Raw genomic sequence first — 25111 nt, 5'->3', positions numbered from 1 at the left:
GTTATGGGGAATAATCCTCACCTTTCTCCCACTTCAGAACCAATTAGGTACATAGAAAAATCAGAAAGGGGATCAAAATGTCATCTTTGTTGCTAGTTCAGCTGGATTTAAGACATGGGCTACTTACTATGTCCTGTAATGTCCTATCTTTTTCTTTTGATATCCTGTACCTGTCATGGTGATTATACTATTAGCTTCTGGAGAGCAGAGATTATGTCTTCTATCTCTTCCTTCCCCTGCAGTTCTCTGCAGAGCCAGACACTCAGCAGGTGCTCTGTAGGATGAAGGATGGTGAGGGATGGCATCTGTACCCAGTCCTCTGTGGGAAGGTTCTCCCTCCACCAGCCTGCGAGCTCTTAAGAGACGGCTCACATCTTGCATAATGCTTGGCACATAAAATGTTTTTCATCAAAGTGTTGAAAGCCAGCTTGGAGGTGCATGCCTGTAATCCTAGTGGCTTCGGAGGCTGAGGCAGGAGGAACGTGAGTTCAAAGCCAGCCTCAGCAACATCGAGGCACTAAGCAATTCAGTGAGGCCCTGCCTCTAAATAAATACAAAACAGGCCTAGGGAAAAGGCTCAGTGGTCGAGCGCCCCTGAGTTCAATCCCCAGTATCCACACGCCCCCCCACCCGTAAACAAAAATGTGTAGAAAGACAATGAAAATAGAAGGGTACTAAATGGCCTAGTGCCAACCAGGGGCTACAGAGAGGGGATTTAATGTAGGGCTATCTACTAAGGAGTCCATCCTTGATAGCTTGCTCATTTGGGAAAGAGCTAACCTGCAAATTATTGTGATCAAAGACATTACTTGAGGTCAATTTCCCCATGACAGACCCCAGCTTTTGTCCACTTGTCAGGCACCTTGGAGATCTGGGCATGTGCAGGCTGGACATCTCAATTAGAGTCAGTATACCGATGGCTGTAGCAGAGAAGAACTGTCATTTGGTAATTAACTTAGAGCCATGACAGAAGCCTGTGACATTGGATGTTTCAGAACATAAGGCTGACCCTTGTTCTTCTCCCAAGGGACACACACATCATGAAAAGTCCCTCCCCCCAGCTTATGGTAGAATAAGCATTTAATCAGCATGATGTCTTCTAAGGGGGTGGATGTCAACATCCTCTTCTTAAAAGTGCCCCTCGTTAGTTAAGGGCCTCACAAAAGATCTGAGACTCGGCTTTCGCCTGCAGAGTAGCTCTCTCTACCTCCATGGGGTGGGTGCATGTGAGATATGGCCGCCTCAGGAGGACTGTTCTGGAGTCAGGTCCTCTGCTGTGTGTGATTCTCTCTCTCTCTGCTAAGTCCTGGGATGCACCCAGAGGCACCTGCATGTGCACCCCATGTTCTGTGTTCAACCCTGGACGATGCTGTGAGAATTCTCTGATTTGAGAACAAATCAGAATAAAGCAACTTAACCCTCAAGATCTTCAATGGATTCTCTAACCCCTCTCTTTCAGCATGAAGGCCAAGAAGTTAATGGGCTAGAGTTGCGGCCATTGGTTCCTAGGAGCCGGCCTGGGTGTGCTGCCTCTTTGGGCTTCACGTGCCGGCTCTATGCCCACAGGCCTGACACAGGGCAGGTGGGGCCAAGGAACTTCAAAGCCCAGAGTCTGATGCAACTAATACAGACCCCTGCAGGCACTGGCCACTGTAAGCTGAGCACTTGAGATGTTGCCATTGTGACCGAGAAACTGATTTTTAAAATTTTATTTAATCTTAAAAAAAATCTAAAAAAAACTAATTCACTTTTCAGAAAACGTTGACAAATATAAATCTATTTCTCCAAATACTGATTTCAGGACATCTAAATGCCGATTGAATATTTCTGATAAAAATGTAGTGTCTAAATGGAGACGTTCTGTAAGTACAAATGACATATGAGATTTCAAAGGCCTGGTCTGTAAGAAAGAAGGCAAAAATAACTCACTAGTCATTTTTTTTATGTTGATTACATGTTGAAATGATCATAATTTGGATATACTGGGTTAAATCAAAAGTGTTATTTGAGTTGACAACACTCATTGTTTCTCACTTTTTCAAATATGATTTTTAGAGAACTGAAAATGATCTATGTGGTTTGTGTTGTCTGGCTATCAAATTGCACTAACATAAAATCATAGCTCCGATCTCTCTGATAGAGTCTCGCCTGACAATCTGGACCACCCAAGGCTACCACGTCTAGAACAGCCACATCTCCAGGGAGAGAATAAAATACCTGGTTGCGCTCATTTATCACTACAATCTAATAACACAGAGGAGAAGCCCCTGGGATATAACCAGAGGGAATTTCAATTACATCTCTAACCAAGGGGCACATGGCAGAGTGCTTAATAATCAGCCCTTAATCAGCCACCTCTAGACTCAGATGGTACCTCCAGCCTGGTTCTCAGACAGGGAGACTAAGAGCTGGGGTTCTCAGAGGAGAAGAGGGAGGTGCAGGGTTTGGATTCATAATGGTGCGTTAGAATTAGAACCAGGTCTCAGAAATGGCAGAGAACTGAGCTTTTACTTGATGCTCAAATGGGAGGAGTAGGAGAAGAGGTGACAATGATTGAAATAAATAATGGCCCAGGATTTATGGCACTGTTCCAAATGCTTTGTAGGTCTTAGATGTGTCAACAGGGAAGTCACTCATGGTAAGTGTTTGTATAGTACCCTTAGTTTCTTAAGCAGTGACCAACGGATCCAGGACCGTAAAACCACAACTCTTGTCACCCACAATGCAGACAAGTCGAAGGTGTGACTTGCACCCTTAGCAGAATTCACAAGACAGAACAGGCCAGAGTCCATCTTGGAGTCCATCTTGACACTGCATCCTTGCGGGGCCTCCTGCCCCTACCATGCCCACTCCTCCACACCCCATGGGTAACTCCTGGGAACCCCTCTTTGCAAGTCACTTCTCAGGACTCTTCCCCTCAGATCTGTTTCAAGGTGGCTTCCCAACCTATGTATGACACTTGCCCAAAGAGAAAGGAATATCCTGACAGCAATAGAACAATTTATATTTATATGGCACATTTTGGTTCCCTATAAGATGTCTATAGGTTGCTTATTTAAAGAAGTCATTGTGTTTTATTTATTTATTTATTTTTTAAGCTCAATTGTTCTTCACTGGCTATGGGGCAAAATAACTATGATGATACTAAATTTGCCTGAGCTTCCTTTTCTTCCTTCAGAAGTTCTCCCACATTGTGTGAAAGCTTCTTAGAGGTGGTTCTAGTGAGTTCAGACAAGAAGGATGCCCAGCCACCCCAGGCTTGAGGGCTGTCCCTGCCTCCTTGCGCCCTCCAGACCACCTCTGCTTAAGTGCCTCACTCTAGAGCTGCTAACCCGTCCCTCTCAATGTCCCCTCCTGCAACCAGGGATGCTAGTCATGACCTAGCGGGTACCTGGGCCCTCTCTGGGTGACTCCTGGCTCCTTGCTTCTCTGCCTTTTTGGGGACACACTCCTTTCTTCGTCTCATCAAGGCTTTCAGAGTAAACTACTGCATTTTCCTCCCATTAAAGAGGGCCCTGGGGTTCTCTTCTGAATGAAAGTACAATTAGCAGACCCCACAGCTATGAGCACAGAGCCTGCCTGGTGGAAAGAGATTCTGACTTTGAGAAAACATCGCAGGGAATCAATACTTATGCTCAGTGTTAACGGGACTCACTGGTCTCTGGACAGGGGATTCCATTCTTGCCTCTTCTTATCACCAGGGCACAATCGTGGACACAGCCATGGCACTGGTTGGCAAGGGCAGAAAACAGACCCTGAGCGCAGGAGTTCCACACGGGTGTGAGAATCACAGCCAGACTTGTCCCTGCCCTGGCTGGGGCTCTGCATCCATATGCATCTCGAGTCCCTTGAAGCTCACATCCTGACAGCACGTGGACCCTGCAGACCCTTCCTGGAAGCTTTTAGACCAGCTCAAGTCACTGTTTTATAAAACACTCAGCCCTCTATCCCCTGATAGCCCTCTGCTGCCCTCACTTTATGGTCCAACTTCTCCAAGAGGCTGCGGAATCCTACCAGATTTGCTTCCTCATACCCACTACCCACTCTTCCCCACATCCACTGCTTACTGAGCACCTACTTTGAAAGAGGCACTTGCTAAGGGCTTGACAGCCTTATGACAGTGATCTCCTAAAAGATGTGTCCACATTTTAACCTTGGAAGTGGTCTTTGAAGATATAACGGAGGTTAAGGATATTGAAATGAGGTTGTGCTGGGTTATCCAGGTGAGCCTCAAGTCCACTGACAAGTGTCCTTCTAAGAGAGAGGCTCATGGAGAAGAGGAAAGGCCATGTGAAGATGGGGTGGAGACTGGACTCATGTCGCTGTAGGGCAAGGATGTGTGGAGCCACTGGCATGGAAGAGTCAAAGAAGGATTTTCCCTCAGAGCCTTCCATGGGAGTGGGGACCCTATCACTTTGATTTTGGGCCTTCTTTTTCCTCTGGGAGAGAAAAAAAATATTTCACACCATTAAGTTTGTGGTAATTTGTTACAGCATCCATAGAAAACTAATACACATGCCCATTTGACAGAAGGGGAAAGTGATGAAGGCACTCAGAAGGAAATGCGTACCAAGTCAGCCTTAGCTCATGGGGTTCCCCAGTGAGGTCCTAGCTCACCGGGAGCAAAGAAATTCACCTGTGAGGTGCTGGTAGGACACCTGTAGCAGATTAAGGATTTGTCCCTGGGAGGACAGAGACTCCAACACTACTGGGAGAAAGAACAAGGAGCAGAGCGAACCTGTTGATGGAAATGACCCAAAAAAGGGGCAGGGAGATGGAGGAAATGAAAAAAGATGTTGCAAAGGCAAGGTGTTTTGGTTTAGGGGCTGCTTGGTTGCAGTCTGAGGATTCCCTAAGGTCAATCATGTTTGTCAAGGCAATGATTAAATGTTTCAGAAAACGTTCAGAGATTTATTACAAAGCGAATATAGAATTGCTAAAAAAAATCATTATTTTTAATTTTAAAAACTCTGTTCAATTTTCTCTTATTCAGAAAAATCTCCCAGGATTTTGCCAGATCCTGACAAGCAAGATTATACAGTTAAAATCACGAAGTTCATGAGCTTTTTGTGGATTAGCGAAGAATCTCCTGAACTTGCATCTGAGTAAGAACATTCAGACTGTTAAAAAAAAAAAAAAACAGGACTTGCAAAGCAAATAAGAATGAAGTTATTTAAGACAGCAATAAAACAGCAACCCATATTTTGGAGTCATTTTGCAATATATAAAATGTTTTTATACCTTTCTCATTTAACTCTCATAATCCTCAAGGTAGATATCATACTCGTCATCTACATTTTATAGTTGAGAAAAATGAGTCATATATTGTAAATGAAGAAAGGAGAGCTCAAAGTACATCCTTTAAATCCAAGTCCTAGCAGAGGTACTTTTGTATAGAAAATTGGATTTACCCACGATGAGCTAACATTTAAATTGGTGGAAGTCAACAGCTCTCCTAAATGTGAGCACAGCTTCCTTCAGCCACACTCCCCACCAAGGGGAAAATGGGATGTACGCAAAAGTCGAAAAGTTGAATTTCTTAAGAATATTTTATTTTTCAGTCTTCACTAGTATTGCTCATAATGAGAAGGTCTCATTAGGGTTTTGTTTTAGCTGCAAGGATATTGGTGACTTAGGGCAAATCTAAAGATCACCATCGAAAATGTAAAATGCATTCAATCCACACGATACCTTTAAGAACAGGGTGTGTCTACACCTCCTGGATTAAGGTCACTGCAAAGGGGCACTTGCTAACTACAGAGACTTTTCTGAACTACAGAGACCCATTCTCCCTAGAGAACATATGCGAGTCTTTTCATAATGGGGGGAAAAATCCAGCCTCAAATTTTTGATTTACAAATGAGCCACCAATGTGAGGAAGAAATAGCCTTATAAAATTGAGTTATAAAATGGGCATGCAGCCAACCACATCAATGTTTATAGCAGCACAATTCACAATAGCTAAACTGTGGAACCAACCTAGATGCCCTTCAGTAGATGAATGGATTAAAAAAATGTGGCATCTATACACAATGGAATATTACTCAGCAATAAAAGAGAATAAAATCATGACATTTGCAGGTAAATGGATGGTGCTGGAGAAGATAATGCTAAGTGAAGTTAGCCAATCCCCCCCCAAAAAAAAATCAGATGCGGAATGTTTTCTCTGATATAAGGAGGCTGACTCATAGTGGGATAGTGAGGGGGAGCATGGGAGGAATAGATGAACTCTAGATAGGGCAGAGGGGTGGGAGGGGAAGGGAGTAGGCAGGGGGTTTGCAAGGATGAAGGAATGGTGATGGACATCATTACCCAAAGTACATGTATGAAGACACAAATTGGTATCAACATACTTTATATACAGAGATATGAAAAACTGTGCTGTATATGTGTAATAAGAATTGTAATGCATTCCACTGTCATGTATTTAAAATCTATTTTTAAAAAGGTAATAAAAAATGGGTGTGCAGCAATGAAGAGTCAGGGTAGAGAGTCACTCTTGTGTCCCACCTTTGCTTTGTAGCCCCAGCCAGACCCCTCCTCGTGCACTCTGCATCTTAAAACAGAGGAAAAACTACACTTGTGGTGTATCCAAAAGACTAGCAAGAAATTCCAAGTTCTGACAGCTCCTAACCCACAACGCTTATGAGTGATTCTTGTGGCTCCTCCAGCACCTTCGGTCCTTTTGCCTCCCTAATCCACCTTGGCTTTATTCCAGGAACTACTCTCCACTATGAGCCCAGTGGCACAGGGAAGTTGACAGTGGACCCTGTTCCAGACAGCCTTCTCAAGTCTGAGACCGTGATTCTCAAAGCATGACCTTTGCACCAGCTGCAGCATCCCTGAAAACCTAGAGAGGCAAATTCCTGGCCTCATCCCGGATCCACTGAATCGGAAACTGGGTGTGGACACCTTGAAGTTTAGGAAGCACAGTTATGTTAGTCATTCTCAGCCCCTATTGCCCATCAGAATCACCTTATGCCCAAGGCCCTGACCCAAAGATTCTGATTTAATTGATAGTGGGTGGGGTCTGGGCAGGTGGATTTGTAAAAGGCTGAGCAGGAGATTCTGATATGCAGCTAGGTTTCAGAAACACCCATCAGAGCCAATCAGATTAAGCTAGTCTAAAATACCAAATTTTATTTATTCTTGGTTTATTTGGTATTGGGCATTGAACTCAAGAGCTCTCTACCTCTGAGCTACATCCTCAGATCTTTTTGAGACAGGGTCTTGGAGTTGTTGAGTCTGGCCTTGAACTTGCAATCTTCCTGCCTCAGCCTCTCAAGTCACTGGGATTTCAGGCCTGCACCTCTGCACTTGGCTAAAATATCAAATTTCAGACATGAAATGGATGCCGCCCAAGGAACTGAACAGACACTTCACAGAAAAAATATATGAATGGTCAACAACTATACGAGAAAGTGTTTAATGTCTCTAGTAATTAGAGAAATACAAATTAAAACTGCACTGAGATTCCATCTCACTCCAGCGAGAATGGCAATCATCAAGAATACAAGTGACAATAAATGTTGGCAAGGATGTGGGGAAAAAGGCACACTCATACATTGCTGGTAGGACTGAAAATTGGTGCAACCACTCTTGAAAGCAGAATGGAAATTCCTCAGAAAACTTGAAATGGAACCACCATTTGACCCAGTTATCCTATTCCTCGGTTTATACCCAAAGGACTTAAAATCAGCATACTACAGTGATGCAATGACATCAACATTTATAGCAGCTCAATTCACAATAGCTAAAGTATGGAACCAACCAAGGTGCCCTTCAACAGATGACTGGATAAAGAATATGTGGTATATATACACAAAGAAGTATTACTCACTCACAAAGAAGAATGAAATCATGGCATTTGTCAGTAAATGGATGGAGCTGGAGACTATCACGCTACGTGAAATAAGCCAAACCCCAAACCCCAAAGGCCAAATGTTGTCTCTGATATGTGGGTGCTAACATACAATAAAGCAGGGCAGGGAGGGAAGAAAACAAATTCACTGGATTAGACAAAGGGGAATGAAGGGAAGGGAGAGGGGATGGGAATAGGAAAGTCAGTGAAATGAATCAGACATAACTTTCTTTTTCTTTTTTTTTTAACAATACTTTTATTTTATTTATTTATTTTTATGTGGTGCTGAGGATCCAACCCAGTGCCTCACAAGTGCTAGGCGAGAGCCCTACCACTGAGCTACAATCCCAGCTCTGGACATAAATGTCCTATGTTCATATATGAACACATACATGATCAGTGAAACTCCACATCATGGGAAGTTATACTATATGTATGTATGTCGATGTATATGTGTCTAAAAAGAGCAAATTTAAAAGGAATAAAAAAGAGAAATGGATGCCTCTCATTTCCCTGATGTCACTGGAGGTCTAAGTGTGTCGTCACCATTATCACAGGTTGACGAGCTGGTCTTTGCTACTTTTGTATGGAAATGGGTGAAGACAATTTGGAAATGTCAGGATTTGAACTCAAGCAGTCTTGATCCAGAATCCAGCTCCTCAGTCGTGGCTGTCACTCACTGTCACTCTCCATAAAGGTTGCCACCAGGCAATGTAAAAGGCAAGGGAAAATGCTCCCTGGTGGAGGGAGGAGGAGGGGAGGAAGAACCTGTAAAGAAAGGTGAGTATCTGTCACCTCCTCATGCCTAGGGAATGCAGCCCAGCACAGAGAACAGCAGTGTTAGGATGGGCTGTACCATCTTCACCCGCTGAGAGTGGACATTTGTTTGGACCTAAATGTCAGTGATAGTTTGATCTTAGAGGACATTTCCTCTCCCTTATCAGGAGAAATGAACCATGAAGACAGAATACACAAGCCAACTCCAGGTAGCGATGGCCTGGCTCCTCTGATCTCTGTCAAGCTTCTGAAGGGGAAATTCTTTGTTCCATGGAGTCTCCCTGGGGTGGGAGCTGGGAAGACAGATGGGTTTGCTGAGATGTGGTTCCTAAAGGAGAATTTGATGACAGAGACTCAGACTCAGACTACATTATCGGGTTAGCCACAACCCAGCTACTGATTATTTTGTCCATGCCTGTGTCTCCACGTTGTGAGATGTAATTGATGGCGTGGGACAGTTCAAGCAACAGTTATTTTTTTTTTCTTTGAGGCTCGTCAAATAACAGTGTATCTTATAATGAATGACAGCTTAGATTTGATAGAATATGGTCATTATTGAGTCCCATTACGATTCAAGCTCTAGACTAGACCAGCAACAGAGGTCACCCAGGAACTTGAAGACAAGAAAACAAGCCCATGCGTACCAAGGGCTAAACATCTTATGGGGGATCTAACACTAGTTGTGATGGCTGGAACACACTGTGGCAGCCTTCTGGGTGGAACTGTTTGTGTGTGTGTGTTGGCGGGGGCGGGGACTGGAAGGCATAAAATGTAGAAAAGCTAAGACAGACAAAGCTGGAGAGAGAGTTGGCCACTAGGCTCTTAACTTAAGGAATGCTAACCTAAGGAATGGAAGATTCATCCTTTAGGTTAGTGATTATCAGTCATTTTTATCTCATGACCTCTTTATATTCTTAAATTTTACTAAGGACTCCAAAAAGCCTTTGTTTATATGTATTAAGGGTTAAAAAACCTGGGAAACAAAAAAATATTAATTTACAGCCAGGCATGGTGGTACAAATCCCAGTGGCTCAGAAGGTTGAGGCAGGAGGATCGTGAGTTCAAAGCCAGCCTCAGCAATTTAATGAGCCCCCCCCCAGCAATTTAGAGAGACACTCTCTCTAAATAAAATATAAAAAATGGCTGGGGATGTGACTCAGTGGTTAAGCACCCCTGGGTTCAATCCCTGATTATGCCCACCCCCCCCAAATTAAGTCATTAAAAATAACAACAAAATTTCACATTTTAACAAATAACCTTTTTTTAAGTGAAAAATAGCCATATTTTCTGACCAAAAAAAGAAAAAGGTGGCATTGCTTTATATTTTTGTAAATCTCATTAATGTCTGGTTTGTGAAAGACAGTTGGTTCTCATATCAGCTTTTGCATTCAATCTGTTGAGATATGTTATTTTGGTTCAAATATATGGAAAAAAGATGACTTCATAAAGATGAGTAGTTGGGAAAGGGAGGGCCTAAAAGAGTTCTTGAGAAGGTCTTGGGCATCCCCCAGGCCTTGGTGGAGACACCACAAGAGCGGTTGCTTTTGATGAATGCCCTGGAAGCTTATGCAGAGGACAGGCAGCTAATTCTGAAGCCCAGTGAGGGCGAATGAGAAGGAGGCTTAAGAACAGGACAGGAAGCAGGGAGACTATTACAGTGTCCAGGCAAGAACCCTGGCAGCCCTTCTCCAAGGCAGAGACAGTGGGGACACAGAGACTTGAATGGATTCACACGTTGGCATCAATGGGAACGGACGTCCAGATGCACCCGAGATGGGGCAGAAAGCAAGTCCAGATGACTTTGGGTTTGGGTGGGGATGTTGAGAAATCTGGGTGAATAATGATGACATAAGGGTACAGATAAAGTGTAAGAAGACCATTTCTCGAGAGTAGCTGGCCAAAGAAGATAGGAGTCAGCCCAGGATGAAAAATGATCTGAAGATTCTAGACCCATGGCTCACTCAGGGACATCCAGACCAATAGAAGCTGGGAAGCCTGCCTGTTTACACCTAGGAGAGTCTGAGAGAGACAGGTAATACGGTGCATGTGCATGCGTGTGCACATGTGTGCATAATCTTTATTTCTACTTATTTATTTTTATATGGTGCTGAGGATCAAACCCAGGGCCTTGCATGCACCCGGCGAGTGCTCTACCCCTGAGCCACAACCCCAGCCCCCCACCCAGTGCATAATCTAAGACTGAGACAGACCCATGCCCCAGTAGAGAAAAGGGAGTATATGTTCCCTTCCCAATTCTACAAGTAAGGAACAGAAATTCACATCGGGAATCTCTTTAGCTTCCTCCTCCCCTCCCCCACCTGAAAGACATGGACCTGCAGGCAGTTCTCTGGGTTGAGCGAAGGGTTATTTTGTGTGGTCAGCAGGGATCAGTATATGCAGAGGATGCAGGAAGGAGCAAATAGAATGCACTAGTAATAACACAGAGCATGGCTTCAGAAATTCTAATGTGTGTGGGTGTATTACAACGACTTAAGTTACCAAATATAATTACTTCTTAATTTCAAGTATTCAACCAACTCTGATTTCAATGGATGTTGGCATACAAAAACTTAATATTTTCACAAACTCACAATAATTGCCTTAGTCCTGAACAATGAATCAATGCAAACAAGTTTCCAGTATGCAGAACTCAGGCTAAGACCAGGCTGCTAATTCATGACTCAGTGCTACCCCAGCAACGTCACATTCTTAAGGGCTCGTGATGATGCTCCTTGCTTTCCATTACACAATGCATCTTTATGTGATGTGGCTTGGGAAAGGTGGCCTTGACAATGGGGTCTCTGTTGAATGGGGTCAGTGACGATTAATTCCCTACTTGCCTTATAAGGTTGTTGTGATGATCAAATTTTGGAAAAATGCTTTGCAAACCAGAAGATCCCATATAAATGCACAATAGAGGTTGCCTTCCTCTCTTCCAGAGAGGAAGGCCAACAAGGGAACTGGCATCCATCGTGGGTCTTCTACTTGCCATGCATTCAGTCAGGGTGGGGCCGTCATATCTCACTTCTCTTTGGGGGTTCACTGACGTTCACTTAACCTAGGGTAAGTGACACAGAGTGGTAGGGAGAGGATATGAACTCTGGTCTCCCTGTTCAAAAACCTAGGAATTCCTTCCACTAGCTTCACACCTAAGTGATTACCTAGGTCTTAGAAAGAAAAAATGAGGAGTTTTACATAACCGTGAAGGCTCCCATTACCATGCCCAACCTCAGATTTTCATTTGTTCCAAGGTATCATAAAAAACATGCTCAGCTTCCCCAGAGGGCTCACGCTGGCAGGATGAAAATGCTCAGTTCTGTGCTGTGGAGTGCAGCCCAAGAAATAAAAGGCAGAGATAGTTTTAATAAGTGGTTAAGTGTTTTTTTGTTGTTGTTGCTGTTGCTGCTGGAGATTGAACCCAATAAAAGTAAAATATTAAAATCTCAATTGACCCTATTTGCCAAAGACTGCACCTCTCAACCCCCATCAGTCTCACAGGCTGCTGTGAGTGACACAGTGACTGCTGATTGTGACACAGTGATCCAGAGAGAAGCTGGGATTTTTCAGCCTCACGTGACATCACTGGCAAGCTGCAAACTTGCTCAGAGGTTGGAACTTTGGAGAGCAAGTGAATGAGAATGAATTACAGTGACATAGGTCATTAGGTATAGCCCTCATGACTGAATCTTAGCTTTGTAAGTAGATGGGGAGAGATCACACAGACATACACACACATATGCATGCTCCCTGTCTCTGGCCATGTAATGCTCTGTGAATCCCTGGAGCTTTGCCAACATGAAGGCCATGATGTGGCTGGAAACCTTATACCTCCAGAACCATGAGACAAAATAACAAACCTCTTTTCTTTATAAAGTTAGTCTGCCTCAAGTATTTCATTATAGTGATGAAAAGCTGACTAATACAGTATTATCCTAGGCCTTTCAAGTCTAATTCATAAGCTAATTCTTATAGGTTTTGCTCTAGCCTCAAAATAGTGAGGTGCTGGGTAAGAGGATTGATCACTCTGAGGTTCTCATGCTGCGATGAAGCCCAAAGATGCCATGTGAGAAGGCCTCAGGGAGAGAGAGATGTTGGCCCAGTCCCAGCTGTTCCAGCCTTTAGCCACTGGAGTCATTCCAGCCTAGGTCCCCAACACTGCTGCAGAGATAGGAGTCCCTGCCAAAGTAGCAGATTCATGAGCATTATTATTGCTTTAAGCCACCATTTTGGAGTAGTTTATAATGTTACAATAAACAACCTGGATGTGCAGGATTTTTCCCCCTAAAATTAAAAATATCAGTTTTCGGAATTAAGTAGAACATTTTAAATTGGTGTTGCCTCTTTGTTCTTAAGTCTATTTTAGACATGGCAAAATTGTTTTGCTTGTGAACAATGTATATATAGGTGTAACTTAGTGACTGGCCACGGATGACACTTATGAGCTAATATGTGTGTATGCATGCCAACAGTTGGGGTGGTTTAGCAAAGCGCTGTCTGATCTGCATGAGCTGCACATCCCAGCAAGCTTTGCAAACCACAAGGTGTTGAGCCCCAGCTGGTAGCCATCTGGATGATGATTGAAACCTCTTTCTTTAGCTTTCATAGTTGCTCAGTTTAGGAACACAGACCTGTCATGGCCTAAGACTTGTCTCTGAAGTGTAGAATAATTTACTCAAGACCTTTCAAACAATATATGACCTTCATTGTAATATTATCAAACTTTGGGACGTATGATCAGCCTAGATGAGCTCAAAAAGCATTTTGCTGCTTCAAAAGTACTTCTGCTGCCTTTTCAATTCCTGTTCCTCCTCCTACGAAGTCTGCCTCCCCTTCTCTGAGGTGTGTGTGTGTGTGTGTGTGTGTGTGTGTGTGTGTGTGTGTGTTTGTGTGTGAAATCCTATTTATCCTTCAAACGTTCCCTCTCCCATCAAGGCAGAGTTAATCATTCCTTGATGACATTGCTTCTTCAATCTGTAAAGCCTTTTCTTAAAACCACCAGCTTATCAGAGAAAAAAAAAAAAAAGGCAAGAAGCCAACAGTCCATAGAGCACATGGGAAAAGAACATAAGAGAGTCCCCGCAAGTCTTGGCGACTTTCCACCGGGCTGAAATAGCCTTACGTGATCTGTGTTTCAGGGATTAGAATGTAGCAGAAGAAATAAGTCAATTAAAACACTCAGCCAGAATGCTGTCTGTAGATAAAGTGCTTTGCACTGGGGATACAACAATATAACCTGAAGTGCTGAATTCTAAGGGCAGACTGGGCTGGTGATTTGCATCTCAATCTCTTTGCATTTTATTCATTTTTATTTTCTCAGTACAAGTTAACAAGGAGCTGCCTTAGTCTAGGAAAGACAGGTTCCCCATTTATCACCACATCGGACCCCAAGTTTTCCAACTCGGGGCCTTTGGTTGGACTTGGAATGGCCAATGCCTGTGGTACCAAGTGGATCAATCAGAACACCCAAACCAGCAATTGGTTCGGGATTGTACATTTGCATAGTAACAAGTTCAATCCCAAAGGCTGTACAATCACTTCACGGGCAAATAGCGCTTTGTGGTACATTCCCCAAAACCCATGAGGAATATGTCATAATCAAATACTCCTTATTCCACTACAAAACCAAGAAACTGCATTTCTTACCATTCATTATCTGAGAATCGTATGCAACATGTATAAACAGTCCAAGCCAAAGGCCATATGGTCACTGCATGCTAATGGGTTCTAAGTAACAAAATCCAGAAAACACAATTTACCATTTCCTCCCCATGAGGAACCGAAGGAAGATCATACCAGAAGATCTTACAACAAAACCAAGAGCAAGAATGTTTTGGAGACGCATTCTCAATTTAACGATGCTTAACATGTCATGTTAGAATCGTTATATCGGGGTCCACGTTACAATAGACACTCAAAATACTGGAATCCATTAATGCTCGATATTTCGTCTAGATGCAGCAGAGGGTAAATCTGCTGTCCCTTCTCACTGACTGAGCCCTGGTCTTCCTCCAGAACACATGTCAGTCTCCGGCACTCAGCAGGCAGTGATATTAGTATATTCTAGGGAAGAAGAAACACACTTGGAACTTACTTAACAGTTGGCAATAGAGGGCCTGTAAACTTCTCTTCATGGTATCATCTGGTCCTGCTTATCCTCCAGTTTATTCATGATTCTGTCTAGGAAAATGGGAGAAGAAAATGGTTACATGCAGAGAAAATCATCAATAATCCAAAGCACTCCACGTAATGTGATCCTGACAGTGAATTCTAATATACCTGTATTTGGAGCAGAAAAAAACCTTGAGATACACCACAGTTTAATTTACGATGGTCCACGTTGTAAAATGACCATTTTACAACATCGATTGGTCAAATCCTGAAACCACGAATTGTCCTGAAGGCATCTCATATGGTGAGACTTAGAGAGAGTATCTGGCTTTGGAACATTAATGAATCTCTCCAGAATCTAGAGGAGAAACTAGAAGTTTCTTTTCTAATCTTGTTCTTGCTACGGTGTGTGTGTGTGTGTGTGCATGCGTGCATGCGCGCGTGCGCACACACACACACACACACACACGCATACACACACCTCTCAAATAAAAAAAAGAACAAGAAAGCTTCATCACACTTGAAGTTATATTATCTAAAACAACTTTTTAAAAATTATTTCCTGATCAAAAATACACTTCCGGCATAGGATATTTGCAAAAGACTGAGGAAGGATAGAGTAAATAAGAAATCGGTAGAAAGGAGACATCAAGGAAGGACAAGGAAATAAAAATTTAATAGAGAAATTATGTATGCTTTTCCAGGCCTGTTACTCCCTAAGCCTGTTTCCCTTCCAGGCCCATTACTCCCAAATTCCTAGAAAATCTGTAAATCTACTTGAATATTATTAATTAACACTTCAACAAATAGATTAAGCAAAGAGAGATATGCTATCTTGAGGAACCTCCAGTGCTAGCTATTGATCAGATAGTGATGACATGGGCTTGAGCATCCTGACATTGACCTGGCCACTAGAAATCCTCTTGAGATCACCAGACGGGCATCATTCCTACGTAGTTTCCCATACCCGCCCTCCACGGAGTTTCCTTTAAAAGAGGAGCTGGGAACCCCAAAATGCATCTCTCACTTTCTAGATGGCCCTCATTCTCCCTTGAATGTTGGTCTACTTTCCTAAATAGACCTCTGTCTGTGCCTCCCACAGGTGTGTGCTGAAAATTCTTTTCTGTCAGGTGAGCCAAGGAACCCTCTGGTCCTGATTTGAGTTCCCCCCGTTCTCCTAGGGAACTTCTCAGAGCACCCTTCTCCAGAGACACCTTTTGTCCTGGGACTGTTCTGAGTAACAGAGAATATGGACAAGAATGAACAAGGGAGTACAAATTATCTGTTATCCTGCCCCTAAGAGGCAATGGTTTGCTCTCATTTTGGAGTGCATTTCTCTGGTCTTCTCAATGTGCGCCTCTGTTGGTCCATGTCATTTTCTGATTCCTACTTTATAACTGCAGACATTTTTCTGTGTTGATTCTATTGCTTTACTACTTTATTTTAAATAGAAAATGATGTAGAAATGGAAACACAAGAACACAATTTATGACTTTCAAAATCAATATATTGCCCATTTCTCTGCATCAATACCAGTAATATAGGTTAAACGGATTATACTCTACCAAATGATGGAAATCTATAATTTCTTTTCATCTTGGCCAGTAAATAGGTACATACTCCATCTCATTGCTTTAATTTGCATTGGGAAATTTTAATCATATTCTTTGGTTGTTCTCTACTGACATGCAGGTTTTCTTATGACATCATTAGTAGACCTCATTTATCTTAAAATTTTTTAATTCACTTATCATAAAATTCAACCTTTAAGGTATATAATTCACTGGTTAGTAATATATTCAAAAGTTATTCAGCCACCTTCAGTCACCACCTAACACAGATCATGTTAGTTACTCTAGACAACCCTGTATTCAGTACTAGTTGCTCCCACTGCCCTTGCAACCATGAATACAGTGTTTGTCTCTATGCATTTGCCCACTCTGGACAGTTCATGGGAACAGAATCACACAATATGTGATCTCTTGCATCTGGCTCTTTTACTTAGCATAATGGTTTTAAGGTTTATCCATGCTGTTTTTTTAAATGATTTTAATAAGAATGTTTCCACCTTGGTTAGAAAGACCTTCCTCAATCAGAGATTACATAAATACTTGCCTGTGTTTTCTTCTGGAGTTATTTCACTTATTACATTCTCAGTAATTTCCTATTATTAAACCTGTTTGTAGATTTTGTGGTTTTTTTTCCCTCTGCTTGCTCATTCTTCCACTAGAAAAGTGTTAATATTAAACCCAGAGTTAGTCCTCTATTATACCTCTTCCTTTTAAGATTCATCTTGTTCTTTGAGTTTATTTTTTTCCTTTAAAATTAACTTCAAGATCATTTTATTGAATTTCAGGGGAAAAAAATCATTGGCATTTTGGTTCAAATTATCTTCTGTTTGCTTGGGAGAGATTTGAATTCTTCAAAATACAAACGTGATAAGCAGAAAATTAAATATTTTAAAACGTGTTGCTCTGGAGATGAGAAAACAATTTTTTTCCAGGGTGTGAGAAGTGTTTTTATATTTTTTTCCCTAAGGGAAGGGAACACAATAGCTCATGACTTCTTTGGTTACACAAATTAATACCACCCTGGCCCCCATCTATATGAGTAAGGATGAGAGAGACAGCTAAATTGCTTTTAGCTATGAAATAACAGGAAGAGTTGAGTTTCCAAAGGCTTATGCTAGGAAAGAGTTTAGACGTGGTATCCCCCAAAATGTCATGTGTGAGACAATGCTAGAAGGTTTGGAGTGAATTAATTCCTGATGGGATTAATTGAGTGGTAACTGGCTGGAGGAGGAGGGGCATTGGAGGCAGGGCTTTGGGGTATATATTTGTATCCGTGAGTATAGTTGTTCTCTCTGCTTTCTGATCATCATGTGAGCTACTTCCCTCAGCCACACTCTTCTGCCACGATGTTCAGTCTCACCTTGAGCCCCAAGGAAGGGAGCCTGCTGTCTATGGATTGAGACCTCTGAACCTGTGATCCTCCAAATAACCTTTTCCTCCTCTAAAGTTGTTCTGGTTGGGTCTTTTAGTCACAGCAGTGAAACAGCTGACTAAAACAGGGGCCAAAGGGTATAGAAATCACAGGGGCTGACATGATGAATAGGAGATGTCTGAGTGATGGGGAGAGGGAATTCCAAAAGATGGCAGCAGGTGAGACCCAAACACAAAGCATTAAGTGAGAAGCTTCCCACAGGGTGTGACCTGTGAACTTTAATTTCTAGTTGATTCTTGATTTATGCTATTTGTACATAGATGCTATATCAGTATGCCTTCCCTCCCACGATATTCACCCACCTCTAGTATCCTTCAAACCTCAGAAAAGTCTTGCACAAAATAGCTGTGTATAGGTGATTGACAGGGCAATGTCCCAAGGCAAGACAAGGATCTCTTAGAGGCAGCAGCCCAACAGTCATAAGCAATGGCCAGTGGGTAACAACAAGAGTGCTTAGGACATGGTTAGCACTCGATAAATGTACATAAAAATAAACAGTGAGTGAATTAATAAATGGATAATCAAGTAACAGGAGAACAAAAAAATATAATTGTGGTTTATTTTGATCAATAATCTCCAAAAAAGTATTGGAGATTTTTGAAAAAGTGATAGACTTTTAACAACGCATGGAATATAGTCATTTTATTCAGCTACCAAAGAAAAAATGTAGCCTGTAGATCTGAGAGACACAGGATCATCTGGGTTACACTAGGCTATTTCAATTAGAAGCACCATATGGCCTACTGTGTATTCAAAATTCATCTTTATTTAGGTCCTTCTGTGGAGTTTTGTACTTTTGTAGTGGTTTGCCTTTATTTAAGTTCCACAGTCTTATTAAGTTAATTCCTAGGCATTTTATGTTTGTTTTTTTTGCTACTGTGATAGAATGTGTTTTCATTACATTTTCTAATTTCCTCCATGTGAAAACAACTGAGTTCTTTTTATTCATTTTGTGACCTGACTGAACTCACTCACTGTTCTAATGATGCTTTCTTCACAGAGTCTCTTGGGTCAATTGTGTTGTTTTGGATAGATGGTGAGCCACAATTAGATTACATCAAAAGCCTCTTTTTAACCATAGAGTAGTAAACATTAATTGCATCAGTATGGTCCCTCAGGAAATAATTTAAATGCTCTAAGAAAAACAACTAATTTCTGAAATGAAATCCTAAGAAAATAAAGAGCTTTGCAGCCAAAAGGATGGAGTAAAGGCAAAGCAACCTACACTCACAGACCCAGACTCCAGGCCCACCTCCGCAGTCAAAATCACAGGTCCACCCCAGTGGTTCCAGACTCAAGGCCCACTTGGACCTAGGAACCAAGATCACCCATCTCCTGGACCAGGCACGAGGCCAGGATGTTCAAGAATTTCAGCAGCCAGCCTTCCCACAGAGAGGATGGCCTGCCCAGAATCTCTAGACGGGCTGGTGAAGGGCTTTCCCAAACAAAGTCAGTCTTCAAAAACTGGAATAAGCTCTTGTTTATGCAAACATGCAGACACCAATGCACAGTCACAATGGTCAAGAACAAGGAAACATGACACCACCAAAGGAACAAAATAAAGCACCAGTAACTGAGCCTAAAGAAATGCAGACTTATTAACCACCTAACCAAGAATTCAAATGATTATTTTCAGGAAGCTTGATGAACTTTAAGAAAATTCAGAGTAATAACTCAATGAAATCAGGAAAATAATAACTTATGATAATGAGAACTTAATATAATGAAATTATAAAAACAAAATACATTTTGGCCTCCAAATATAACAAATGAAATAAAAACAAATGCAACAGCAAGTGTCAATAGTAGAATTGATCGAGCAGGAGAAAAAAAATGTATTGAGTATTTGAAAATACATGGTGGGGGGAAGGAAAAAGAATGAAAAGAAGAAATCTTAAAAAAAATAAAAAAGAAGAAATCTTATGGAATTTATGGGGAAGCAAAAAGAAAGCAAATACTCAAATTACAAGGACTAAAAAAGGAGAATGAGACACAAAGGAAGAGAAAACGTAAAGAAGTAATAGAAACATTTCCAAATCTTGGGAAGATATAAGTAGTGCAGGAAGATCAAAGGTCTCCAGTTAGAGTCAATCCTAACAGAACTACATAAGACTTGTTATTAAAAGACTATAATTGAAACATCAAAAATGGAAGACAGAGAGAGGACTCTGAGGCAAAGAAGGCAAAGGTAAAGAAGCTAACCAAATAGAAGGGAGTTCTAATAAGGCTAACAGCAGATGTATCAGTAGAAATCTTTATAGACCAGGCCTAAGAGTGGGATGATATACTCAAAGGGCTGAAGAAAAAGATCTGCCAAACAAGAAAACTGTACCTGGCAAAGCTGTTCTTCAGAAGTGAAAGACAAAGAATTTCCCAAACAAAAGCTAAAGGAGTTCATCACTGTCAGACTTGTCTTATAAGAAATGCCAAGGAGAGTTTTTCAAGCTGGGGGAAAAAATTTAAAAAGCACTAACTAGTAACATGGAAACTTCTTACTTACTGGTAAAACTTACAGGTAAGACTATGCACACAAATTCAAAATATTTTAATACATTAACGGTAGTACGTAAATCACTTATATCTTTAGTATGAAGGTCAAAAGACAAAAAACTATTAAAAACAATAGCTATCATACTTTGATGTGGGACACATAGTACAAAAAGGTGAATTGTGACAATGAAACATAAAATATGGAATAGATAAAATGTAAAGAGGTTTTGTATGCAAAGTTAAATTGTTATCAGGTAAAAATAGTCTGTTATAAGATGTTTTATGTAAGCCTTGTGGTAACCATAAAACAGAAGCCTACAGCAGATATACAACAGATAAAAAATTTAAAAATCAAAGCATACCATTAGTGAAAATCAGTTTTCACAATGGAAGACAGTAAGAGAAGAAGAAATAACAAAGCATTTACAAACAGCCAGAAAATGATTAATAAAATGGCACTCATAAGGCTGTGAAGTAATAAGAAATAATTATATTGTTCCTAGTCTCTTACACAAAGCTCTGAAGGCTCTTGCAAATTTCTTGAGAGACAAGGGTGCTAGGAGAATCTCTTGTTCTAATATTTGATCTTTGCACCAGTTCCCGGCAGAGCTCCCAAGACCTGTGTAATTTCCAAAGTGAAAGGAGCATTTGAAATTTTCTGAGTGATAGGAGTTTCCTTTGCTCTAATGATGGGGTGGCCCTTGGTGACCTCTTGGATGGAAGCTGATCACCAGAAAGACCAAGCTAAGATCATAAGCTTGGTGCATCCCACCCCACTCTCCATTCTCTAGAGACAGAAGAGTCACTCTAAACAGAGAAAATAAGTGCCTACGGGATGAAGTTTCCATAAAGGTGCCTGAACTAAGGCTCTGGAGAGTTCCAAGGTTGGCATCATATACATACTTAAAGGGTAACTTATTGCAACTCCATGAAGACTGAAACTTCTGTACTTGGGACACTTTCAGACCACACTTTTATCTCTTCACCTGGGTATTTATCTCTATCCTTTATTATATCTTATTATCAAACTTATTTATTTAAAATCTAATTAAAGTGCCTTCTTGAGTTCAGTGAGCTGCTCTAGCATATTAATCAAACCCAAGCAGGGGGTAGGGATAAGGAGGGGGCAAAAGGACAGTCAGTGCTGGCAATGAATGACTGGGTCAGGAAGATGGGGGCTGATTCATAGGAAATAAAATGCTGATACCTTGAGAGCACTTCCCCCTCCTCCAACCGTTGCCAAGGTTACCTGCCTCCAAATCCCTGCAAGGAGTTGTCAATGAATGAATGCCCCCCTGGGCTGCTCCCTTCCTTCTTGGGCCACCAAAGGCTCCTTTCCCACCTTTTGGCCACATAGGTAAGATAAGAGGTGGATGGGGCATGAGAACAAAGGAAATCTGAAGTCTATAAAAGGGGTAGGACATCCCTATTCCTTTAGGCATCAACTTGGACCTCCTCCACTGCAGAGGAGTGTCTGTCTATGTTCTAACCTTTAAATAAAATTTCTTTTCTGCACTTGCCTCAGCATTTCTCAGGTGTTCCATCTTCAACACTGGGGGAACAGGACTTAAACCTGATTCTCAACACGGGTATCAGGGGGAGCCCTAACTTATAGCCAGTTAGTACAGGTGACAGTACAGAAGTACAGGTGACAGCCTATTAGTTGTGACTGACACCTGAATTGGGGGAAAGCCTTGTGGGAATGAGTCCAAAACTTTATGATCTTCAAGTAGACAGGGTCAGAACTGAACTGAATATAGAACACCTAGCCAGGGTGTCCTGGAGAAATGCTTCAGGTGGGGGGAAATATAGCCCCACACATGCCACCTATCTCTGATCTGTGGACAGCAGTGTGGTGGTGTTGAGCAATGTGTGAGCCCAGGGAAAAAACAAACCATTTTCAGATAAATGAATTAAATTCTCTAATCAAAAGACACACAGTAATTGAATTAAAAGAAAAAGAACACAAAAGACCTATTTCATTTTTCATCTATAAATAGAAATGAAAAGAAAGCAGAGGTAGTTAGACTTAGATAAAACTGACTTAGTTTAACCCCAGAACTTTTTTTAAAAAAAGAAAAAAAGACAAAGATGGCCAATTTTTATGGTTTGGACAGGAGATGTCTCCCAAGAGCTCCTGTGTTAATACAGGAATGTTCAGGGGTAAACTGATGAGATTATGAGAGCTGTATGCAATTGAATGACTGACTGGGTGGTAGCTGTAGGCATGGGGGGTGTGGGAGGAGGAAGTGGGTCATGGGGATGTGCCCTGGAAGGGTATAATTTCCCTTTGGTTTCTTGCTCCACACCACTTCCTTGTTGCTATGAGGGAAGCAGCTTCCCTACATGATGTGATGCCCTTCTCTCGTGATATTCTGCCTTACCTGAGGCCAAATGGACCTCACGGACACATACAGAACAGTCCACCCAGCAGTGGTAGAATATGCATTCTTCTCAAGCCCACAGGGAGACTTCTCCAGACATATCATAGGTTAGTCCACAAAAGGAATGCTAACAATTATAAGAAGACTGAAGTTACATCCAGTATCTGACCTAACCACAGTGGTATTAGACTAGGAACCAATAAGAAGAGGCATTTCAGAAAATTCACAAATACATGGAAATTAAACAATATGCTCTTGAACAATGAGTCTAAGAAGAAATTTAAAAGGAAATCAAAATGTATCTTGAGAAAAATGAATATGGACATGTAATATACCAAAACTCATGAGTACTTTGAGGCAAAGTTTAGGTAGATTCAGTCAAGCTGGCTGAACAGAAGTGCCCAGTACTCACCTCCCTTTCCACAAATAGGAACCCAAGTAATAGGAATATAGCTTCATAGTGAGGTAAGTGACCATGGAAGAAACACTGGAAACTAATCAGAGAGACTAGTCCCTTGTAAGATTCAGAGATCTGGGACAACAGCATAGTAATAGAAATAAAATACCCCAATATCTTCCAACCTTGCTCCCTTTGCAGGGATAAGGATGAAACAGTTGCATCAAACTCTACCCATGTAGGTGCTGGCAATCCTAGCTGCTAGAAATTTTCATGATCCTCATGGGCTTGCAGCCTGCTTAGATAAGTAACCTGATATCCGCACAGTATCCTTGCTTTGAAAAAGGATCTCCTATCAGCTCCCAGTGAACACCCAGGTTGCTGTAGCCAGGAGCCACCTCGAAAAGGGAGCTAATGTCTGAATTTAGGCTGTTCTAGAGGTCAGAAACCCCTGCATGTTTTCATCTTTGGGACTGTGCAGACATTCCTCTTATACTGGCTTAAGGTGTAACTGCCTTGTGCCAACCCAACTTGGTCCAGCAGGGTAGCTGTGTCCCAAGCCTTCTGGGTGCCCTGCACTATAGGGGATGGGGTGTTGCCACATGGAGAATGGAGAGCACCACCCTCAAGAACAAAGAGATCAAGACACTTGCCCTTTTAGACCAAAGGCACCGCCAATTGTATTGTGGACTCTTACTAGTGCCAGGACTGCAGGCAGACACTCACAAGTAATCTGAAATCTGCATAGTGTTCTTGCTTTGAAAAAGATTCTCAAGGCAGTTCCCATTACCTGCTGTCCTTCCTCTGCCTGTTACAAAAGGGATTGGATACCACAGTTCCTGCTGCTGTCCTACCCACAGGATTGGGTGGAGGGGGCTTGAACAATTCCATGACTCCCCCTGTTGCCCATCACCAGGCACACATGACCAAAGGGGGTCCTCAAGAGGAACCATGCCCAGCTCTGGCTGAGGCCCCACTATTGAGCAGGCAGTGCCTCTGAAGAGGCAGAGGGAACTCTGCTGTCCAGATCACAGCCCACCCCCACACAATGCCTGCGAAACACTGGGTGTGAGTGCCCAGAGGGATGCTGCAGCTCCTTCCCCGTGAAGAATCTGGGTTGGTATCACTGATTGGTTGGAAGATAAAGGCCTTAAGCACTCTCTAATGCTGGGGTTGCTAGTGCCATAGGCCCTTGCTAATAGCATCAGAAGCCTGAGAAACCCCCATCACCTGATAGGGGCCACTAACTTCATACAGGAGTAGCCACACAGTGAGTACCCCACACCCCTGCTGCCTGTATCACACCTGTCTAAACTGATAGAGTGTCTCCACTCTTGTGTGGCTACAGGGATTCTGATTCTGCCATGACATGCACTGTGCCCAAAGTCTATTAATTACAGCCAAAGCAGCTTTGGGGAGATGTTACTTCAGTGCCCAAGGATAGCTGAAGCCAACATGGCATAACAAACTAACACCCCAAGAGGTATGTTCAGGAGAAAACTGCTTACTACAAAGGCCACCCCCTACACGTGGTAGAGATAACTATCTACCAGATGTACAAATTACAACAGAGGAACACAAGAAATAAAAACAAACAAAAACGAGGCAATATGGTATCTCCAAGAGAACATAGTAACTCTCTAGCAAGAGATTTCAAATAAATAGAAATGAATGAAATGCCTGAGATAGAATTTAAAGGACGATTATTAAAAAAAAAACCAATGAGATCCAAGAGAATGATAAATAGTCAAATGAAACTAGGAAGATGATGTAGGATATGAGTGAGAAATTCACCAAAAAGATAGACATTTGGAAAAAGAACTAAACAGAAACCTTGGAAAGAAAGAGCTCAATAAGTCAAATAAAAAATACAGTTGAAAGCCTCAACAACAGACTAGATCAAGTGGAAGGAGGGATATTTGAACTTGAAGATATATCATTTGAAATATCCTAGTCCTCAAAACACTATTAAGAAAAAGCATAAAAAATGAAGAGGGTATTCAAAACCTGTAAGACAGTGTTAAATAATGCCTTTTCATAATATCTGAAGGTGAGAGGAAAAAAGGATAAGGGCATAGAAAATCTAATCAC

General features: G+C 41.9%; 1 protein-coding gene across 13 annotated transcripts in view; it reads right to left on the bottom strand.

Moving 5' to 3' along the window:
- Tmem108 (transmembrane protein 108) overlaps positions 1-25111 on the bottom strand; it is a 297680-nt gene that overhangs the window by 119182 nt on the left and 153387 nt on the right. For 9 of the 13 annotated variants that reach the window (XM_021727548.3, XM_021727550.3, XM_040269811.2 and 6 more), the window contains one exon: positions 14730-14815. In XM_021727548.3, the coding sequence (XP_021583223.2) occupies positions 14730-14769 (40 nt within the window). In that variant the 5' untranslated portion in view covers positions 14770-14815. The remainder of the gene's footprint in view (positions 1-14729; positions 14816-25111) is intronic. The other 4 variants (XM_021727549.3, XM_021727551.3, XM_013359473.4 and 1 more) reach the window with 1 other exon arrangement.

Source organism: Ictidomys tridecemlineatus, chromosome 3 (assembly GCF_052094955.1).
Source record: "Ictidomys tridecemlineatus isolate mIctTri1 chromosome 3, mIctTri1.hap1, whole genome shotgun sequence".
NCBI lineage: Eukaryota > Metazoa > Chordata > Mammalia > Rodentia > Sciuridae > Ictidomys > Ictidomys tridecemlineatus.
This window is presented reverse-complemented; position numbering and strand designations above follow the sequence as displayed.